General features: G+C 43.4%; 1 protein-coding gene across 5 annotated transcripts in view; it reads left to right on the plus strand.

Moving 5' to 3' along the window:
* The window catches only part of PPP4R3B (protein phosphatase 4 regulatory subunit 3B), a 2,189,617-nt gene that overhangs the window by 1,618,828 nt on the left and 548,050 nt on the right, over positions 1-22,739 (plus strand). For all 5 annotated transcript variants that reach the window (XM_044055224.1, XM_044055233.1, XM_044055261.1 and 2 more), the window contains one exon: positions 5,941-6,099. In XM_044055224.1, the coding sequence (XP_043911159.1) occupies positions 5,941-6,099 (159 nt within the window). The remainder of the gene's footprint in view (positions 1-5,940; positions 6,100-22,739) is intronic.

The raw sequence follows: 22,739 nt of genomic DNA on the forward strand, positions 1-22,739 counted from the left end.
ACCAACTAAAAAGATTCTGCACAAGGACTTATCACAGACAAGCATGGAAAGTGGACACCCTATCTTTCAGCTGGAAAAACCTATCAGTATATGCCTTTCCCCCACTGCCTCTCCTGCCCAAAGTACTCCTAAAGGCCCCAAAGATGATACTGATTGCCCCAGACTGGCCCCCCCAGTACTGGTTTCCTGTCCTAAAGAACTTGTCTCAATGCCCAGCTTGGACCTTACCTCAAATACCTCATCTACTGTCCCAGCAAAACAATCAGATCCTCCACAGCCAACTCGGGACTTTAAACCTGGCAACATGGCGGATAATGTAGTCATACAAAACACACCTCTCAGTAAAGCTGTGATGGATGTCATTTTGGAGGCCAGAAGGCTTAGTACTAGAAAATCTTATGCTGGAAAATGAAAGAGATGCTGTGCTTGGAACCAGGCACAAGGAACTGATACAGCTGTGCCAAATATTCCTCAGATTTTGCAATACTTAACTGAGATGCTGGACAAAGGCCTATCCTTTTCATCTTTTAAAATTCATGCCTCTGCCATTTCGGCTCATTGCAATACAGAGCCACCAATCTTTTCTCATCCCTTATTAAAACTGTACCTCAGAGGAGCCAAAAATTTAAGGCCTACAAGGAGATCACCAGTGCCTGCATGGGACCTCAGCTATGTCTTGGAAAAACTCACCCTGCCTCCTTTTGAGCCAGCTGCTACTGCTGATATAAAGTTTTTATCTTGGAAATCAGCTTTGCTCCTAGCAATAACTTCTGCAAGACGAGTTTCAGAGCTACAGGCACTCGTGGCGGTGGAACCTTTTATCATTTTTTTATCTAGACAGGGTCTCTCTGTGGACAAACCCAACATTTATGCCTAAGGTGGTGTCCAGTGTGGCTCTTAACCAAACTATTCATCTGCCAACTTTTTATCCAAATCCACAGAACAAGGGGGAAAGAATTCTGCATTCTTTGGACGTACAGCTTAGATTCTACTTGGACAGAACCAAAGTTTTTAGAAAGACAGAGCAATTACTAGTGGCATATGCTGCAGGATCACAATGAAAGGCTATCTCAAAGCAGACTATCTCAAAGAGGATAGGCCACTGCATTCGTTTCTGCTACTTACACCATGGCAAGCCAGTGCCTAAGGGCATTAGGCTACATTCAGCCAGAGCTGCAGCCACTTCAGCAGCCTTTCTCAGGGGAGTACCAACCAAGGACATTTTAGAGGCTGCTACTTGGAGTTCAGTGCACACCTTTACAAAGCACTATCATCTGCCACTCTACTGTAAATCCAGGGCAGGCTTTGCCACTGCAGTGCTGCAGGGCCTCATGGCCACCCCTAATTCTGTTTAGCTCCAGCCTCCCATCCATAGCTTTTGGACTCTACCCAAATGTAATGACTGCAACAGTGAAACACGAAGAACATAGTATAGTTGTGTACACTTACCATAAATGTAGATGTTCGACTGTATTCACTGTTGCAGTCCAGGTTACCCTCCCGTCATCCCCCTGTCATTCTGGAGTTTATCTTTCCTTCCCTATTTTCTACAACCTATGTGGTGTATTTGCTTGTAGATGAAGGTAAAGTTTATATTCATGCATGTATATATATATATATATATATATATATTTTTTTTTTTTTTTTTTTTTTGCTGCTACCTTTTCGGGGGCACCTGACATCTTGGGCAAGAAAAACTAAAGAAAATGGCGTCTGCCGCATCTTTTATACCCCTGACGACCTGGCGTCAGGGAAGGGGCGACAGCAGCCGACACAGGACCCAGGACTTTGGAATTCAGGCCAACTGAGGGCAGCCTGCCAGCAGGATTACCCAAATATAATAACTGCAACAGTGAATACACTCGGAACATTTACATTTATGGTAAGTGTACACAACTATACTATTTTCAACATGCTGACAAGCAAATGGGGGAGCCCAGATAGAGACCTGTTTGCCTCTTCCCCAGAACTACCAATTGGACAAAATTTGCACAAGGACTCCCCACAAACAAGCCTGGAAAGTGGATGCTCTGTTCTTCATCTGGAAAAACCTATCAGTCTATGCCTTCCCCCTTCTGCCTCTGCTCTCCAAAGTACTACAAAAAATCAAACAGGACAAACCAAGGATGATTTTGATTGCTCCAGACTGGCACGCCGACACTGGTACCCCCTCCTGCGCAATGTGTCACGGTTATCCCCATGTCACTTACCTCAGTCTCCTTCCCTGTTGTCTCAGCAGGAGAACCAGATTCTGCACCCTCAGCTTCTAACACTGAACCTAGCAGCCTGGCTAATTATTTAATCTGTCCAGTACCATCCCTCAGTAAACCTGTGATGGATATAATTTTAGAGGCAAGGAGGCCTAGTACTAGAAAATTTTATGCTGAAAAATGGAAACGATTCTCTGCCTGGAACCAATCTCAAGGGATGAGCACAGCAGCGCCTAATTTATCTCAGATTTTACTATACTTAACCGAGATGCTTCACAAGGGCCTGACTTTTTCCTCCATCAAAATTCACACCTCAGCCATTTCAGCTCATTATAACACAGAACCTTCCCTATTCTCTCATCCACTGCTCAAGCAGTTCCTCAGAGGGGCAAAAAAATTTGAGACCATCCAGGAGAGCTCCAACCCCAGCCTGGGACGTTAACTTTGTTTTGGAGACACTCACTCTACCTCCTTTCGAGCCAGCTGCTACTGCAGACTTAACATTTCTTTCTTGGAAATCAACTTTCCTTTTAGCAATCACTTCAGCAGGAAGGGTATCTGAATTACAGGCCCTTATGGCAGTGGAGCCTTTCATCATCTTTCATGCAGACAGGGTGTCCCTCAGAACCAATCCATCATTCATGCCCAAAGTGGTATCCAGTGTGGCTCTTAATTAGTCCATTCATTTGCCAACCTTCTTTCCCAATCCACAGAACAAAGGGGAACGGATACTGCATTCCTTAGATGTGCACAGACAACTTAGATTCTACTTGGATAGGACTAAACCTCTAAGGAAATCTGAACAACTGATGATGGCATTTGCTGCAAGGGCAGAGGGGAAGGCTATTTCAAAGTAAACCATTTCTAAATGGATAGGCCATTGCATTAATTTCTGCTATAAGCACCATGGAAAATCTATCCCACAGGGGATCAGACCTCATTCCATGAGGGCTGCATCTACCTCTACAGCCTTTCTCAGAGGAGTCCCTGCCAGGGACATCATAGAAGCTGCTACCTGGAGTTCTGTACATACTTTCACCAAGCATTATCATTTGCCAATCTTCTTTAAATCCAGAGCTGGCTTTGCCACTGCAGTCTTGCAGGGCCTTATAGCTGGTCCTAATGCTATCTGAATTCTTCCTCCCAACCATAGCTTTTGGAATCAACCCAAATGTAATGACTGCAACAGTGAAACACGAAGAAAATAGTACAGTTGTGTACACTTACATAAATGTAGATGTTTGAGTGTATTCACTGTTGCAGTCCTGGTTACCCTCCCTCCAGCCCCCTACCTTCTTTTGGCTACACCTCTACTTTCCTTTACTATGCTTAAAAGCTTTTTGGTGTTGTTTGCTTTTTTGGTTGGAGGTATATCATTGTATTTTTATATTTAATTGCTTCCCATTAGGGGGGCACCTGACATCTGTGGCAAGAAAAACTGATGTAATGGCATCAGCTGCATGTTTTATACCCCTGACGACCTGACGTCATGGAAGAAGGGACAGCAACCGACGCAGGACCCAAGACTTTGTTAATCAGGCCGACTGGGGGCTACCTGCAAGCAGATAAACCAAATGTAATGACTGCAACAGTGAATACACTCGAATGTCTACATTTATGGTAAGTGTACACAACAGTACTTTCTAGTAACTCTGTAAGTGTAACAGGAATCAGGTTTTTCTGACTAGCCCGAGACCCGACCTTATCAACTTAAGCCAGGGGTGTTTTAACATTTGTTAAGAATGGTTCTTGTTCAACTCTTATCGCTTAACTGCACTATAGGCAGGTTATGATATGTAACGCGATCATAATCCTCTTTTATTGTTAGAAGTGTAGTTATAATTTATTTATTACTGTCAAACTTTTCTCCCTGGGCCTTTACACGAGCAGGGGCATGGCTAACTGGACAACCCTGTCAGCAGAAGCAAAATAAATAACTAGATAAGTAAAAAAGGTTCAAAACAGTCAAGTAATGTGCATTTTGAGACACTGTTGACTAATACATGCTGACATTCATTGGTTCATGTGCATTAGCTATTTTTTTGCAGTTGTGAAAGTGATGTACTGTCTTTTTAACTGCTTTTCAGACTATACTCAGAGGAGGATATAAAAGACTGGGAAGAGATACTGGAAAAGGAATTTACAAAGTAATAGGAGTACGTATGATTGGCTCCCTTGTATGCAGCAGAGTCTAAAAGTTTAGGATTTTTGCCTGGAAATGTTTGCATATGTATTTTTGTAAACCATTTAGACTTCAAAGAATTTTTCCTCAGGTAGGTAGCAAATGTTGGAGGTGTGATTGGGAAGAAAGAGGTAAATGGGAGCATGTTTTTTTGGGGGGTGGATGTAAATAGGTGGTATATTTTAAAATTTTCAAAAGATTGCTCAGTCAAAAATATTGGTAGAGCAAACAGGTGTAACTAGTCAAATGATTTTTTCAGCTGATACATAGGATCTGAATTGCCTAGACATAGTAATGCCTTGTTAAGTTTAATGCTGTTAGAGTTCCAAAAAAGCAATTACTAGAAAATGGAAATTAAAATCTAAACCAGCTGTATTTGAAGTATTTAATTTTGTAAAAGAGAGAAAATAATTGGAATATGGATCTTTATAAAAGGGAATGAGCAAATTACATAGAAATAAATGGAGTTTGTAGGAATAATATATGGAGAAGAATGTTCAAGAGGAGGAATGAGGTTTAAGGGAAGGAGAAATTGAGCGATTTATGTAATATTTGGTCTGAAACATATAGAAATATAGCATGCAATATGCGTAAATGGAAAAAAAAATGGTGATGTTTTTTTCTGTTATGTCTTAAGTAGTAATTTAATAAAGGTGTTAAAAAAACATTAGAAATACTGGGTTGACAGCAAGAAGTTTCCATGTTTCTTCTCGCATAAATCTGCAAAAAATTCTAGACAGTTTTACATTCCTAAAATATCGCTTAAACAGATGCTTTTATCTGTTGATTGACCGTTGAATATTAATAGTCAGAATTTGTTTGCAGATTCATTTATATTTGTTATACAGTGATAAGGCATCTTCCCATAGAACAAAACCTGAAGTAGAAACTAATATTTTAAATTTCTTCCACACTTAAAATTTAGCTTGGGAGACTTAACAGTGCTTTCTCATTCTGTATTTGTAGTCATTAAGTCCTGTTGGTTTTGAAAAGGTCTGCAGCTTTTATATCCATTTTAACTCATATTCTGTTTCATACCTTTTTCATATTCACATGCTTGCTATTTTGCTTAGTCTTTACTCCAGAGTTGGATTCTGTCAACCTTAATTTTCCTACTTGTGTGGTGAATATGAGCAAGGCATTTAACCAGGCTGTGTTGCCTTGCCGAGTTTGGAAAGGTTCATGTGGATTAGTCGCCTACCCTGGTTAATAAATACAAATAAATACATAACTGTGTAAGATGTAGTTTGACTAATAGTCGGTATTTGGTGATGTGTTACAGCTAGTTGTTTGAGTTTATAAGAGAAATTCAGTTTGTTTTTGCCAGATACTTTGTTGGCAACCTTTTCCACAGTTTATCCCTACTGCTAGTTGCACCATGTTTTTGTAATTTCAGGGTATTTTATATCTACAGTGTTTATCATTACTGTGTTTGGGTGCAAGAATTATCCTGTTTATTACCTTTTTCATGTTCATATTCTTGCATTTGTGCTACTGGTAATTTTTTGCTGTATTAAGTAATTACTGTTTTGTATTTTCTTTTTACAGACAATTTCCAGACTGCGCAACTCCTTGCTTTAATACTGGAACTACTTACTTTTTGTGTTGAACACCATACATACCATATCAAAAATTATATCTTGAACAAAGACCTGTTAAGGAGAGTGCTGGTCCTGATGAATTCCAAACACACCTTCCTGGCTTTGTGTAAGTATTTACAGAGTATTCTATTTTATTGATTTGATTCATAATTCGTTATCTATGAACCTGAAGAAAATATATCAAGGGCTCTTCTGTAAAAAGGATATCTTCCTTGTGGACATTTGATGATCAAGTTAATGCTTTTCCCCCATCATACTCAAAATAGACAGAGAATACCTATATTCTTCGTCCATTTAGAGTCAATATGAACACCTTGTGCCGCTAAAGTCAGTTTTGTGTAGCTCAAAGTATATGAGCCTGGTTATTAAATATTTATTGATCCTAAAACTTTGAAACTTGTGGATAAAGTTGTTCATATTATAAAATAATTCCTTATTGCATAAAGATGTCACACTATACAAAGCTTTGTTGAACCAGTAATTCATGTATTAGGAGGACTGTAGTGCTACCTTGGAAATATTTTTTTGTTTGTTTTTTTTTGTTGTAATTCTCTGTTATGTGGCAGGTTCTCATGAGACCTTTTACGCCACAACCTAGGTATGCAATAAAATGCAGAGTATTTTGAAATTATGTTAAATTAATTTATACACCTGCAAGGTTAATTACTTGCATTATGGTGTACAAAATGCAACTTTTATAAAGTATTAGTGTATCACATCATAGAAGTACGGACATTTAAAATGCAGTTGTTTGATGTGAAGTATTCAGTAGAAAACCCTGTTCTATTATTAGTCACAGATTTAAGTGTTTCTTGTTGGAGATCAGGTGCTGGCTGATTTTGCAAATCAGTGGTGGTCTGCTTTTTTGTGGGCACAACTATGTTATACAGTTTCTTGCATTACATTCCCTTTTTTATAGCTGATTTATTAGTGTTGGTTGGTATGTCTGATTTGTCTGTTTTGTATTTTCTGCTGTGAGCTGTTAAGTTGTTACCAGTAGTAGAGAGTTTAATTCTCTCAGCCACTGTTTGTCTACTGTGTGACTGCGAGCAAATCACCCAACCAGACTGTGCTGTTGTGCTGAGTCTGAGAAGGTGGGTGTAAATCAGTGCTCTACCCTGGATAATGAAAACAAATAAATAAAATGTAGTTTGGTTAAGCAGTGGCAGTAAGTGGCTTGTTAAAGCTACTTATGTGAGTTTATGAGAGAAATGCCATTTGATCTGTAGGTGTGTCATTACTTTGAATACTACTTTGAATCTCAGACTTTTAAGTGGGTGTTTTTTGAGGAATGGTACCAGCATTTCTTGTCACTTTGGACTTTGTTAGGCGGTTTGCTTTTTTTTGATGCTTGGTTACAGCAGATGCCAAGTTTTGGGATATGGGTAGAGAAAGCCTTATGGCCTTTTTGATTGTAAGCTTTCTGCATTGCGTATAAACATGCTATCTTCACTAGATAAAGTGACTAACAATTCTGTTTAGTGTATTCAGATTTTTTTTTTTTTTTTTTTTTAGGACAGTACTCCAACTTCAGCTATGTATAAGTTAAAGTACAAAGAAAATGACTGGCACAGGTATTTGGCTTTTGCAACCCAGTCAGAAGTAGTAACATAAATCATCACTGACCTCCATGATGTTCTTCCTGTTTCACTGTTGCAGTCATTACATTTGGGTTATCTGCCTGCAGGTAGCTCTCAGCCGGCCTGAATATCAAAGTCTTGGATTCTTGCTTTAGATGCTGTCTCTTCTTCCATGACGTCAGGGGTATAAGACATGCAGCCGATGCCATTACATCAGTCTTTCTTGCCGTGCGGTGCCCAAAGCAGAAGCAGTTCGCAAGTGCCGGTTGGCTGACTCCTGAAAATTTCGTTTTCAAGTTTCAGAACCGAAGTCTTCGAAAAAGCTAAGTACCCCGTTGGGGATCCCTTTTCTTGCTCTTAACCGATGTCAGTAAAAGTTAACAATTGTATTATCTGTGGAAAGCAAATACCTCATAAATATTTTCATTCGTACTGCATTCCTTGCTTAGGCCCAGACTGCGACGTCCGTCGCTGTCGGTTTTGTGCCTTGTTCAACCCCCGAACTATTAGTTGTCTGTCTATATTTGCAGCAAATTATTTTGGTACTCCGTATAACTATCCAGAAATAGCTTCGATAAGCCATACGACTACCGATATTCCAAAAAAAATGTAAAGATAAAGACAGAGACAGACCGCATAGGTCCAAAACTGCCGACGATGCTTCCGTTAAGCTAGTCGCCAGTTCGCTGGTACTTACGCGCTTTCACAGCCCCTGATACCCACTACTTCAGATTCGCAGGCCTCTACCGAGACCCATTCGGAGTCCGGTATGCCGCGAGATGCTTCTTCGAATATGGAACCTGTGGATGTCTCTACCTTGGATGTGTCTGGAGCTGCTGTGCAGGCACCGGCTTCTGAGGGTGTATTCAGACCTACAGATTTGCATTTCAAACAGATGCCATCTTCTTCATCAAGGCCTAAAACTCAACCCACACCTAGAAAACCGACGTCCAAACTGTATGATCAGGCCCATATGCCTAAAAAACAAATGCTTAGAATGGCTGGAGATCTTATTACTTTAATTAGGGGAAGCCAGCCTTCCCCCTCTTAAAAGACCTAGAACTGATTTTCTTTCTGATTCTTTTGATCAGGATTCTGAAATTTCTGTTTCTTCTTATTACCAGGATTTGCCCTTATCTACCTTTGAGGATTCTGATGCAGGATTCCATTCCCTCTGCTTCCCCTCCAGAAGATTTTTTTTCTTTTGGTGAAACGTTGCACACACTTGGAGAACATTTCCGCTTGGAAGGCCAGGATTACTCTGACTCCAAAAAGAGGCTTAGGGAATTCTTACTTAACCCTCAACGCAGGCCTTTAGCTATCCCTCCTGATGTCCTTCATGGATGCATCTGCAGTCATAACAACTGGGTTGTCCTGTCGTCAGGCAGCCCTTCAGTCGGCCGGATTCCAAAGTCCGGGTCCGGCTTCGGCTGATGTCGCACTTCACCCGACGTCATCTCTGTTGGTCTTCGGGTATAAAAGCATCAGCCGACGCCATTTTCTTCAGTCTTTCTTGCCTCGTGGCGCCCGAAGCAGAAGCTGTTCGCAAGTGCCGGTCGGTCGGATCCAGAGATTACTTCTACCGAATACTACTTCGAAGACTTCTAAAGCTAAGTACCCCGTTGGGGACTCTTTCTTGCCTCAGCCGATGTCAGAAAAAGTTAATAATTGTTTAACCTGTGGGAAACAAATACCTCATAAAGATTTCCACTCTTACTGCCTGCCTCGCTTAGGCCCAGCCCACGACGTAGCAGCCTGTTCGTCCTGTGCTTCTTTCAACCGACAACGCTTAGGCGCCGGTCGGAGTTTGCAGAACAGTTTTTCGGTTCTGTTTTTGCGACATTATGCCGCCGGATCCTCCGACCACGCATTCTGCCAAAACGCAAAGAAAAGACCGACACTCGCGGTCCGCGGTTTCGCCGAAACCATGGTTAAGCAAACATGAGTGTCTCGTTTCGGCGAAACCGAGAAAACTGATCAAAATACAGCTGAATCTATCTCTACAACTGAGGTCCCTGCTAACACTCTTGAATCGGCCTCAGAAATTTTACCCACTACGGTGCTTACCACTGACTTATCAGACACCATTCCCTTGGATGTCTCTACCCCAGCACGTGGTGCTGCTAGGCCTCCAGCAGCCATGTCCATTAAGGCCTTCGCCAGGGCTAAAGCAGCCAAGACTACTAAAACAGTGCCTGTTAAACCCCCCTCAACCAGGCCCTCTTCCAGTTCTCAAATGCTTACTTTGGCAGAAGATTTAATTTCATTAATTAGAGGATCTCAATCTCACCCAGACAGGCCTCTCAGCCCCAGAGAAGAGACCTAGGGCAGAGCCCCATGAGCCAGTGTCCTCTGATGATTCTGCTGATGAATCAGACATAACTGACCAGCCAGAGGCTTCTTTCTCCAATTTTGAAGATTCTGATGCTGAAGAATCCATTCCAGCTGCTTCCCACCAGAAGAATTCTCCTTTGGGGAAACCTTGCATGCCATGCGAGAACAGTTCCAATGGCAGCAACAGGATTTTTCAGACTCCAGGAAAAGACTTAGGACCTTTTTGCACCTTCCACAGCACAGGCCCTTAGCTATACCTCCTGTTCTCTCTGTGGTGGATGATGCTTTCAATGATGTCTGCTCCGCTCCAGATTCCCCAGCCCCTGCCAAACCAGACAGATTTTACAGGGTGCCAGATACTCATCACCACCTTTACAAGGCCCCTCTTGCAGACCCTGAAACTATTTCCCAGGGCCCCAAGGCAGTGGCAGCGATCATAGCTAAAAACCCTGTTCCTTCTGAAAGGGAAGCAAGGTCATTAGACAGATGGGGTAAAAGGTTTACACTTCAGCCACTCTCTCAGCTAGAGCTTTAAACTGTCAGTTTCACATGATACAATACCAAGAGTTTATGCTTGATCAGTTAACTAAAAGCTAACCACTGATGAATCTCTTGATAAGAAATATGTATTAGAAATGGTAAATAACATACAGCAAGTTAGTAACCATTCTTTAAAATGTGGCTATGATGCACTGGAGGCTTCATTTAGATCAGCCATGACTGGCACTGTAATTAGAAGGCATGCATGGCTAAAGGAGCAAGCTTTACCGGATCATGTTAAATCTAAATTGCTAGATGCTCCTATGGATAAAACAAGTTTGTTTGGTACACCTGCCCAGCAGGTTATGAAGAAAATGGAAGAAAAGGCAAAATCAGTCCAGACAGTTAAAGATTTCTTGCAGGTTCAACCCCAAGGTTTAGCAGGAACTGGCCTGCCAAAAATTGGTCCTTTCCTGACTCCACAAGACCTCAAAGGGGCAGGAATAGACGTTCCAGAGGCAGAAACCAATCCAGAGGAGGTGCCTACAGAGGACGACAGTGGCAAGGTAACAACAGAGGCACAGACTCCACACCTGCCACTACATCAACACAGCCACAGTGACTTAATCCTAAACCCGCCTACCAGGGAACAAATAGCAGCTCCTCTAGGCGGAAAGCTAACCTTATTTTCAAAAACTGGCACCACATAACAAAGGACAAGTGGATTTTACGAACCATAGATCAAGGTTACCGGTTCCACTTCCACACTTTACCAGACAAAAGAGGAATGCCAAATCTACCTCCAAATCAAAAGACGGAGGCTCTACAACAGATAATGGAGTTAGCAAACATGAGAGCTGTGGAGAAAGTGCCAACAGCAGAGCAAGGAAAGGGGTTCTACTCCAGACTATTCCTAGTTCCAAGAAAGGAAAAAAGTTGGAGACCAATTCTAGCCCTGTCCACCCTGAATACTTACATCATTGTCCCAAAATTCAAAATGCTGACCCTACAGCAACTTCTTCCCATGCTGGGCAAGGAGTGTTGGCTGGTAACTCTAGATCTCAAGGAGGCATACCTGCACTGCCTGATTCGACCAAGCTGCAGAAGATAGCACAGACTTCTTGCAGGATCAGAGCACTTTCAATTCACAACATTGCCCTTTGGCTTATCTACTGCCCAGAGTATTCACAAAATGCCTGGCATCAGTAATCGCCCATTGCAGACTACAGGGAATTCAAATTTATCCATACCTGGACGACTGCCTGATACAAGGAGACAACAAAAGCAAGCTGACAACAGATTTACAAAGGGTCATTTACTTGCTTCAAGCACTGGGATACACAGTCAATTTACAAAAGTCAAGACTGATACCATCCCAGACAAGGACTTTCCTGGGAGCGGAATTGGACACAGTAAGACAAATGGCATTCCTAACTACAGAAAAACAAAAGAACTCCCTCTTTACTTCTTGGCACTAACAAAACTGAACAAGTTAACAGCAAGAAAGGTACTGCAGGCCTTGGGTTTCATGGCATCATGCATAATCTTGGTTCCATTTGCCAGACTACATATGAGAAAACTACAGTGGTACCTAAAGAATTTATGGTCCCAACACAGACACAGCCTAGAAACGGAAATCCCACTAATATCATGCTTAAAACAGGAGTTCCTATGGTGGGCTCAGGCATGCCAGTCAAACCCAGGCCTGCCCTTTCGCAAGGGTCAAGCAAGCCAGACCATCACAACAGATGCTTCAGACCTAGGATGGGGGGGCGCATATGCTGGACAAATGCGTACAAGGATTGTGGACACAAGACCAACTTCACCTGCACATCAACCTAAAAGAAATGCTGGCAGGAAAACTGGCAATCCAAAAGTTCAGACCATTTCTCAAGGAGGACCACTTGATGATAAGGACAGACAACACCACAGTCATGTGGTACATCAACAAACAGGGAGGCACTCATTCTTACCCCCTATGCAGAATGACTTTGGAGCTGTGGACCCTGGCACTCAGCTACAACATCCAGTTACAGGCAATATTTGTGCCAGGAAAAGAAAACTCTCTAGCAGATATGTTAAGCAGGACCACATCGGATGCCCACGAATGGCAGCTGCACCCGGATATCTTCAAGACCATCTCGAAGAAATGGGGAATGCCTCAGATAGATCTATTCGCATCACCTCTCAATCACCAGCTCAAAAATTCTGCACAAGGACATTCCACCCACTAGCATGGAAAGTGGACTCGCTCTCCTTCAGCTGGAAAGGCCTAACAGCATATGCATTCCCACCTCTTCCCTTGATACACAAAGTACTACTAAAAATCAAGGAGGAACGTCCAAGGATAATCCTGATAGCTCCAAACTGGCCAAGACAGCATTGGTACCCACTGCTGAGGAGCATGTCTCGAACAATATGTGGCCAATTCCCTGATGCCTTTGATGCTAACTCAGAACAACTTCAGCACCATGCATCCAAACCTAAAAACGCTGCAACTGACTGCATGGAACATCACATAACAGCTGCTAATACAGAACTTTCACAAAGAGTTAAAGACATTATTCTTGAAGCACGCAGGCCTTCAACTAGAAGGAATTATGCTGGGAAATGGAAAAGGTTTGTCATTTGGAGTTCTGAAAGAGGAAAAGATGTATCAAACATAGATATGCCTAACATTCTGGAGTATCTGGCGAACTACTTCATTCAGGCCTGTCCTACTCCTCCATCAAGATTCATGCATCAGCTATTTCAGCAGAATACAGCTTTGATCCACCTGTTTTTCACACCCTTTGCTCAGGCAGTTCCTCAGAGGAATCAAGAATGTAAAACCTCCAAGGAAACCACCATTGCCAGCTTGGGACTTGAACTTTGTGCTAGAAAAATTGACACTATCACCTTTTGAACCAGCAGCAACAGCAGACCTACAACACCTGTCATGGAAAACTGCTTTCCTACTGGCAATTACTTCAGCAAGGAGGGTTTCAGAACTACAGGCCTTAATGGCAGTGCAACCCTTTCTAATCTTCCACCAAGATAGAGTGTCCATGAGGACTAATCCTACATTTATGCCTAAGGTGGTATCCAGAGTGTCTTTAAACCAGGCAATCCACCTGCCTACCTTCTTTCCCAACCCACAAAACAGAGGGAAAGAATACTGCATACCTTGGATGTACATAGACAGCTACGCTACTACTTGGACAGAACAAAAAAATAGCAGAAAGACTGACCAACTTTTCGTAGCCTATGCAACAGGAAGGGAAGGAAAAGCTATTTCCAAACAGACAATCTCCAAATGGATAGGAAATTGCATACGATTCTGTTACTCCTTCCATGGAAAGCCAATTCCCCAGAACATAAGACCTCATTCTACAAGGGCAACAGCCACTACCACAGCCTTCTTACGAGGAGTGGCTACCAAAGACATTATTGAGGCGGCTACTTGGACCTCCGTGCATACATTTGCCAAGCATTATAATTTACCTCTATATTCCAGATCCCGAGCAGGGTTTGCCACTGCTGTTCTGCAAGGGATCCTAAACACACCATAAGTTACTTTTATCCTCCTCCCCTAGTTGGCTATGGTATTCTACCCAGTTGTTATGACTGCAGATGCATCCATGAAGGACATAGTACAGTTTTGTACCTGCCATAAATGTAGATGTCCGAATTGGATAGCATCTGCAGTCAGGATTACCCTCCCTCCTTCCCCTCTGTGGTACTCCTAGGGTGTTTACCCTTCTAATAGCTAGCTAGTGGGGGGATTTCTTTCATGGTGTATTTGTTTGTATTTATGTACATACATGCTTATTTTTGTGTTTACCTCTATCTTTGGAAACATTGGCATCTATCCAAAATTTTTAGCCTTCTATAGGGCTTCTGGCATCTGGGGCAAGAAACACTGAAGAAAATGGCGTCGGCTGATGCTTTTATACCCGAAGACCAACAGAGATGACGTCGGGTGAAGTGCGACATCAGCCGAAGCCGGACCCGGACTTTGGAATCCGGCCGACTGAAGGGCTGCCTGACGACAGGACAACCCAGTTGTTATGACTGCAGATGCTATCCAATTCGGACATCTACATTTATGGTAGGTACAAAACTGTACTTTATGGACATTGTAGATGATGCCTTCTTGGAATCTAGCCTGGCCCCAGACACTTTACCTCCAGCTTCCAGAAAACCTGACGGGTATTAGAGTACCTGACTCTCACAAGTTCCTCTTCAAGAATCCTACTGCAGATCCAGAGACCATTTCCCAAGGACCAAAAGGCATTAAGGCTACTGCTGCCAAAAACCCTACCCTCTCTGGTAAAGATTCCAGGGCCTTCGACAGATGGGGTAAGAAGATATGCACCTCTGCTACTTTGGCCATTAGGGCCTTAAATGCCAGTTTCATATGTTAAAGTATCAGCAGCATATTATGGGACTACTTAAACAGACAATGATGTTGATTCCCGACTTTGCTGAACATAAAGAATTACAGGATTTAATGCATTCTGCAGAACAAGTTGGTAAACATACTTTGCAATGTGGTTTTGACACTTTAGAAGCATCTTGCAGGGCTGCTGTCACTGGGTCTCTACTTAGAAGGCATGCTTGGCTTAAGGAACAAAACTTGCCAGATCATATAAAAGCTAAATTACTGGATGCTCCCTTAAACCAAGGCTGTCTTTTTGTCAACAAAGCAGAAGTAGTCCTCAGAAGGATGGAGGAAAAAGCTAAATCTATGCAAACTGTTAAAGATTTCCTACAAGTACAGCCTCCCAGATTCAGTAGGCGGTGGCCTTCTAAGAACTGGTCCTTTCCAGTCCCTTCTAGGCCTTTTCAGTCCAAACCAGGAACAGCAGACCATCTAGGCTACAGTCTCAGGCTTCGCACAAACCTAAGCAGTGGGGGGCTCCCACTTCCACAGCAGTGAGTAGTAAGCCTACCCCTATGGAAAAATGTCACAATGACTTAACTGACTTAACCCTTCCAAGCTCTGCTCAACTGCCTGCTCTTTTAGGAAGAAAGCTCGCCCTGCATGCAAAAAACTGGGAACTCATTACCCAGAACAAATAGGTTTTAAATATAGTTTTCCAAGGATACAGATTCCAGTTCCACACCTTACCAACCCCAAACAATTGGCCAGACCTACTCCTAAATCAGTGGGCAGAGGCTCAACAGCAGATTCTCTCTCCCTTCTAAGTATCAGGACTATCCAACCTGTCCAAGCAGAAGAAAGGGGACAATGTTTTTACTCAAGACTTTTCCTGGTACCCAGAAAAGACAGCTCCTGGCATCCTGTCCTGGACCTCTCTATTCTAAACACCTTTTTGGTAATCCCAAAATTCAAAATGCTAACACTTAAACAGCTGCTTCCTATGCTGGGCAAAGATGCCTGGTTGGCAACCTTAGACTTAAAGGAAGCTTACCTGCACATTCCAATAAGGGAATCTTGCAGGAAATACCTGTGCTTCAGAGCAGGCTGCATGCAATATCAGTTCTCTGCGCCTCCGTTTGACTTATCTACTGCGCCCAGGGTATTCACAAAGTGTCTTGCTCCAGCCATTGCATTTTGCAGGCAGAGAAATATTCAAATATACCGATACCTGGACAATTGTCTGATTCAGGCAGAAAGCCAGGACATGCTATTAAAACGTCTGGCATTTGTAAAGAAACTTCTAACCTCGCAGGGGTACACCATAAACGAAAAGAAATCTCATCTAGTACCCTGCCAACAGATTGTATTCCTGGGAGCAAGCTTGAACACAGCTTCCCAGATGGCTTTGTTCACGCCAGAGAAACAAGTTTATTTGACAGCCTACTTCAAGCTACTGGCCACAAAGACCCAGCTATCTGCAAGGAAAAATCTGCAAGCCCTGGGGTTCATGGCCTCGTGCATTCTACTAATTCCATATGCAAGACTGCATATGAGGAAACTACAGTGGTGTCTTAAAAGCCTATGGTACCAACATTCTTAGGACCTGGAAGCAATGATTCCTATCATTCCTTGTATAAAGACAGAGTTCCTTTGGTGGGCAGAGGCCTGCCACCTAAACAAGGGGCTCCCTTTCAATCTACCCCCTGCCGCCCAAACCCTAACAACAGACGCATCAGACTATGCATGGGGTGCTCACTTGGCAGGGCAGTGCATTCAGGGCAAATGGAACCCGAGTCACATGCACCTGTATGTCAGCCAAAAAGAAATATTAGCTGTACAGAATTCCCTGACAGCCTTCAAGGACCACATCCTTCCAGGACAATTATTGGTAAAGACAGACAACACCACAGTTATATGGTACATAAACAAGCAGGGGGGAACCCACTCGTACCCTCTTTGCAGACTAGCCATGGCGCTGTGGAACTCAGCTTTGAGCTACCAAGTGCACATACAAGCTCATTCCTGCCAGGCAAGCTAAATTCACTGGCAGACCTAAGCAGAAATCTAAAGGACCCACACAAATGGAAACTGGAACCAAAAATATTCAACCTCTTGAGGAACAAATGGGGGACTCCATTGATAGACCTGTTCACCTCCCCCTAGAACTACCAATTGGACAAATTCTGCACAAGGGCTCCCACAGTCAAGCTTGGAAAGTGAATGTCCTGTTCTTTACCTGGGAAAGCCTCTCGGTTTATGCCTTTTCCCCTCTGCCTCTCCTTTCGAAGGTTCTGCTAAAGATCAAACATGACAAACCAAGGACAATTCTGATTGCACCAGACTGGCCACGCCAGCATTGGTACCCCCTCTTGCGCAGTATGATACTGCTGGAGCCATGGCACCTACCTCAGAAACCTTCCTTGCTGTCCCAGCAAGCGGGACAGATTCTGCACCCTCCGCTTCATACCCTGAACCTTGCAGCCTGGCTAATCCCTTGAGCTCTCCAATAGCATCCCTCAGTAAGCAGGTGCTAGATGTTATTCTGGAAGCAAGGAGGCCTATCACTGGAAAATCTTATGCTGAAAAGTGGAAAAGATGCTGTTCCTGTAGCCAAACTCGGGATGGGCACAATAGTGCCCAGCTTACCTCATATTCATCAGTACTTAACAGAAATGCTCCACATGGGCCTATCCTTCTCATCCATTAAAATTCATGCCTCTGCCATTTCAGCACATTATAATACTAAACTTACCCCTCTTCTCTCACCCCCTGCTAAAGCAGTTCCTCATAGGCGCCAAAAATTGAACACACCCCCCCCCCCACCCACACCCCCCAGGCGAGCCCCTACTCCAGCCTGGGACTTTAACTTTGTATTGGAAAAGCTCACTGTCATAGGTTCATAGGTAGGTACTAGGCTATCGGCCCTAGGGCCCATACAAGCCTAGCCAAAAAATGTACCCTGGCTTTCGCCACCCAAGAAAATTATTTTCCTATGCCCGTCGAGCAGAGCCACAGAAGTGATCCCCGGGATGAATTTTCCATTTCCCATCCAATCATCAAGATTTTTCTTGAAGAGTGCTAATGAGGAGCTCTGTTTGACATAGGTAGTCTGTTTCAGAGTATGGGAAGTCTCTGGGATAGGAATCTATCCCTCCAGCATGTTCTGTTTATTGTGGTGACAAGGTTAAGGTCCCTAGATCGTGTAGCTCGGAGGGATTGGGATTTCTTTAAGTGGAGCATGTCCAACAACTCTGGGTTTGACATAGCTTTGTATGTTAGACAGAGATCGCCCCTGAGTAGGCGATATGCGATGGAGTAAAGCTGTAGTTTTTTGGGACGGTCTGCAAAGGGCATCTGTTTGAGGCCAGTAATCCTCTTTGTGAGGTATTTCTGTGGTCTTTCCAGTTGTTGCAGATGTCTTGTGAGGTACATACCAAAAGGGGCGTTGTACTCTATAATGGGTCTAATGAGTTATGAGTAGAGGGGAACAATGACCTCTTTTTTTCTGGATGAGAATCCTTTTGTGATGAGATGAGCCACGTAGAAGGATTTCCTGACCACTGTGGCGATGTGATTATCAAAGGAGAGACTACTGTCCACCTGTGTCCCAAGGTCTCATCATATTTTCGGCATTAAGTAGACTACCAGCTATGTGGTAGTTCATGGGTACAGAGTTTTTACAAAAGGGGATGACAATACACTTTTTGGCATTGAGCTTCAGGCCATGGCTTTGACACCAGGAATCTGTCTCAGTGAGGCCCTTTTGTAGTTTGTCCACATCGTTAGGAGTTTCGCCATTTCAACCAGCTGCAACTGCAGAGTTGAAATTCCTTTCTTGGAAAACAGCCTTCCTTCTAGCCATCACTTCAGCAAGAATAGTGTCTGAATTACAGGCCCTCATGGCAGTGGAGCCCTTCATTATCTTCCATGTAGACAGGGTTTCCCTCAGGACCAATCCTTCCTTTATGTCCAGGGTGGTGTCTAGTGTGGCCCTAAATCACTCCATTTATTTGCCTACTTTTTTCCCAAATCCACAAAACAAAGGTGAACGAATACTGCACTCTTTGGACGTACACAGACAACTTAGATTTTATTTGGACAGGGCTAAGCCTCTCAGAAAATCTGAACAGCTGCTAGTTGGCTTTGCTGCAGGGACAGAGGGGAAGGCCATTTCAAAGCAAACCATTTCTAAATGGATAGCCCATTGCATTAATTTCTGCTATAAGCACGATGGAAAAGCTACCCCACAGGGGATAAGATCACATTCCACCAGGGCTGCATCTACCTCTACAGCCTTCCTCAGAGGAGTCTCTACCAGGAACATCCTAGAAGCTGCTATCTGGAGCTCTGTACATACCTTCACCAAGCATTACCACATGCCTATTTTTTCTAAATCCAGAGCTGGTTTTGCCTCTGCAGTCTTGCAGGGCTTAATAGCTGGCCCTAATGCTCTCTAAATTCCTCCTCTTTTCCTTAGCTTTGGGAATCAACCCAAATGTAATGACTGCAGTAGTGAAACACGAAGATTATAGTACAGTTGTGTACACTTACCATAAGTGTAGATGTTCGTGTGTATTCACTGTTGCAGTCCTAGTTACCCTCCCTTCAGCCCCCTGACTTCTCTTGGCTTTACCTTCCTTCTTGTTTGGTGTATTTAAGCTTTCTGGTGTATTTGCTTTTTGTTGGAGGTGTAACCTAACATATAATTGCTTCCAATTATGGGGCACCTGACATCTGGGACAAGAAAAACTGATGCAGTGGCATTGGCTGCATGTTTAATACCCCTGATGACCTGACGTCATGGAAGAAGAGACAGCATCCGACAGGAATCCATGACTTTGATATTCAGGCCGACTGAGGGCTACCTGCAGGCAGATAATCCAAATATAATGACTTCAACAGTGAATACACTCAGAACATCTACATTTATGGTAAGTGTACACAACTGTACTTTATCCATTTCCTACATGGGGTCAAGGTGTTGGATCAACTATTGCCACTTCGCTCAGTTTAGTGCCACTTTCCTACCTTCTTCAACAGTCATTCTTGATTGTTGCAGGTGGTTTCTCACATAGTACATCTCTCTCTTTGTTGGGCACACTTGTTTCCTCTTGCCTTCTCCCTGTTTGTCCCAGGTCATCTTCACCAGATTGTTTTCAGATTTCCTGCACATGGGCCCAAACCACAGTAATCTGTTCTTTATGACCTTTTTTGCAATTGGAGCTGCTACTTGGGCTTCTGCTGTGATGTCCTTATTTCATCAGTCTCGCAGTATGCATCCTACCACTCGTCTCAGGCACTTAATCTCCATCACCTCTAGCTTCCTTAACTGCTCTGCCTTCATTTTCCAGGTTTCTGTACCATACAGCAGTACTAATCATTCCAGTGTTGTGTACACCTTACTTTTCAGCGTCTTTGGCATTTGTCTGTCACACACTGTCCCTCACACTTTGTGCCATTCGGCTGAATACCTCTCAACCCCTTATACGTTCATAGGTATCTCAACCCCTTATACGTTCATAGGTAGGTACTAGGCTATCGGCCCTGGGGCCTACATAAACCTAGCAAAAAGGTTCCTTGGCTTTCGCCACCCAAAAAAATATTTTCCTGTGCCCCAGTCAAGCAGTTTCAGAAGTGATCCCCGGGGTGAATTTTCTATTTCCCATCCAGTCGTCAAGGTTTTTCTTAGAGAGAGCCAATGAGGAGCTTTGCTTGACATGAATGGGTAGTTTGTTCCAGAGTATGGGAAGTCTCTGGGACAGGAATCAATCCATCCAGCATGTTCTGTTTATTGTGGTGACAAGGTTTAGGTCCCTGGAGCATGTGGTTCGGAGTAATTGGGATTTTTTTAAGTGTAGCATGTCCAACAGCTCTGGGTTTGACGTAGTTTTGTGTCTTAGACAGAGATCGCCTCTGAGTATGTGATATGTGACAGAGTAGAGCTGGAATTTTTTGAGACTGTCTACATATGGCATCTGTTTGAGGCCGGTAATCCTCTTAGTGAGGTATTTCTGTGGCCTTTCCAATTGTTGTAGGTGTCTTGTGAGATGCATGCCAAACGAGGGATTGTACTCTATAATGGGTCTGATGAGGGATGAGTAGAGAGGAACAATGATCTCCTTTTTTCTAGAGGAGAACCCTTTTGTGATGAGGTGCACCATGTAAAAGAATTTCCTGACTACTGTGGCGATGTGGTTATCAAAGGAGAAACTACTGTCCACCTGTGTCCCGAGGTCTCTTGTCACACTTTCAGTGTTTAGTGAGCTACCGCCTATATGGTAGTTCATGGGTACCGAGTTTTTCCCAAAGGGGATGACAATGCACTTCTTGGCATTGAGCTTGAGGCCATGACTTTGACACCAAGCATCTGTCTCTGTGAGGCCCTTTTGTGGAATGTCTGCATCATTAGGTGATTCTATTATGGTTCCCAGTTTGCAGTCATCTGTGAACTTTGTTAGTCAAAGACCTTCTATTTTGGCCTGCACTTCATAGAAATAGATGCCGAACAGGAAATGACCCAGGTCTGAGCCCTGTGGTACTCCACTCGTCACTGGTCTGAAGTCAGACTTGGAGTCGGCTACTTTTACTGTGTAGGCTCTGTCAGTGAGCCAGTTGGCCTCCCATCTTGTGACATAGGGATTTATGCCCAGTTTAGTGAGTTTATCTAGAATTCCAGAGTGGTGGATGGTATTGAAAGCCTTGGTGAGGTCAAGATAGGCTGGGTGCACTACCTTGCCCTCATCTATGGCTCTAGTGACTGCTTCAAAGAAGTCAGTCAGGTTTAGTAGACATGATCTACCTTTTACAAGCCCAAACTGAGTGGGGTCAAGGGTTTGAAGGTTACCTATGTCTTTGTTTATAAGCTCCAAGATGGATACATTCCATGGCCTTGCAGACCAGACTCATCAGGCTAATGGGGCGGTAGCTTCCAGGGTCCATGGTGGCACCCCCTTTGTGGAGTGGGATAATCTGCTGTGCGCCATTCAATAGGTACATAGCCTGAGGTGAGGCTGTGATTGAACATAATACTTAGGTGGGGTGCCAGTTCGTTCTGTGGTTTGTGCAGGACGCAGCCTGGGATGTTGTCTGGTCCCATGGATGTTTCTTAGCACAAGAAATCTGGCAACACCTGAAATATGTTTCTAGGGCTTCGAGGCATCACAGGACTGCCCAAGTCAGCTTTCTTAAGACCTTGTCATACAATTTCTACAAGTTTAGGAATGCCCGGTTGGACTCTCTCCTCATCTCTAGCTTGTTTCCAAGTGTCTGTCTCACTGCAAGCATTGGGTCAGGTGTATTGCTGGCATCCTAGTCTGAATCTAAACTGCCCATCTTTCATCTTACTTTCTACTACTCTGTATATTCATTTATGAGTCACCCTCCTCAGAAATTTTCAGGCAGCATGACAGGAGTTTAATATGTCTGTACTACCTACAGTTTTACTCATCCCCTTTTGTTCTTTTACACTGGCAGTAATATGCTTATTCTCCATTTATCTGGTGTATGCCTCCCTCTCTATACTGCTATGAATGTCCTCTGGAACTATTTTTTCCCTACATCACCCAACTTCTTGATCGTATCTGTCGTAATCTCATCTGAGCCTACTACGCTCCATGCTTAATTTTCCTTTGTGTTGTTCTTACTAGTTATAGGGTGGGCTTCTTTTTCATAGACTGTAGTTGGGGCAGAATTACTTCTGTGGGGTTTTCCTCATTCAGAAGCTGCTGGAAGTACTCCTTCCATCTACCTTTTATGTCCTGTGGACTGGTGAGCAGGTTGTTGCTGGCATTTTGCCTGATGTCTGAAAAATTATATGGTGCTGCTTACTGTGATGGATTTGAAGTCTTCTTAAGACACTCTTGCTGGCTGGATTCTGCTAAAATCAAAGTCTGGCTATATTTGCATTCACAGTCTGTTGCATACAGAAACTTGCAGAATATACACTGATGAGAGAATATACTTTGCAGCATCAACTTAGAGCAGTAA

This window comes from Protopterus annectens, chromosome 1.part2 (genome assembly GCF_019279795.1).
Source record: "Protopterus annectens isolate FY-2018-M chromosome 1.part2, PAN1.0, whole genome shotgun sequence".
Taxonomy (NCBI): domain Eukaryota; kingdom Metazoa; phylum Chordata; order Ceratodontiformes; family Protopteridae; genus Protopterus; species Protopterus annectens.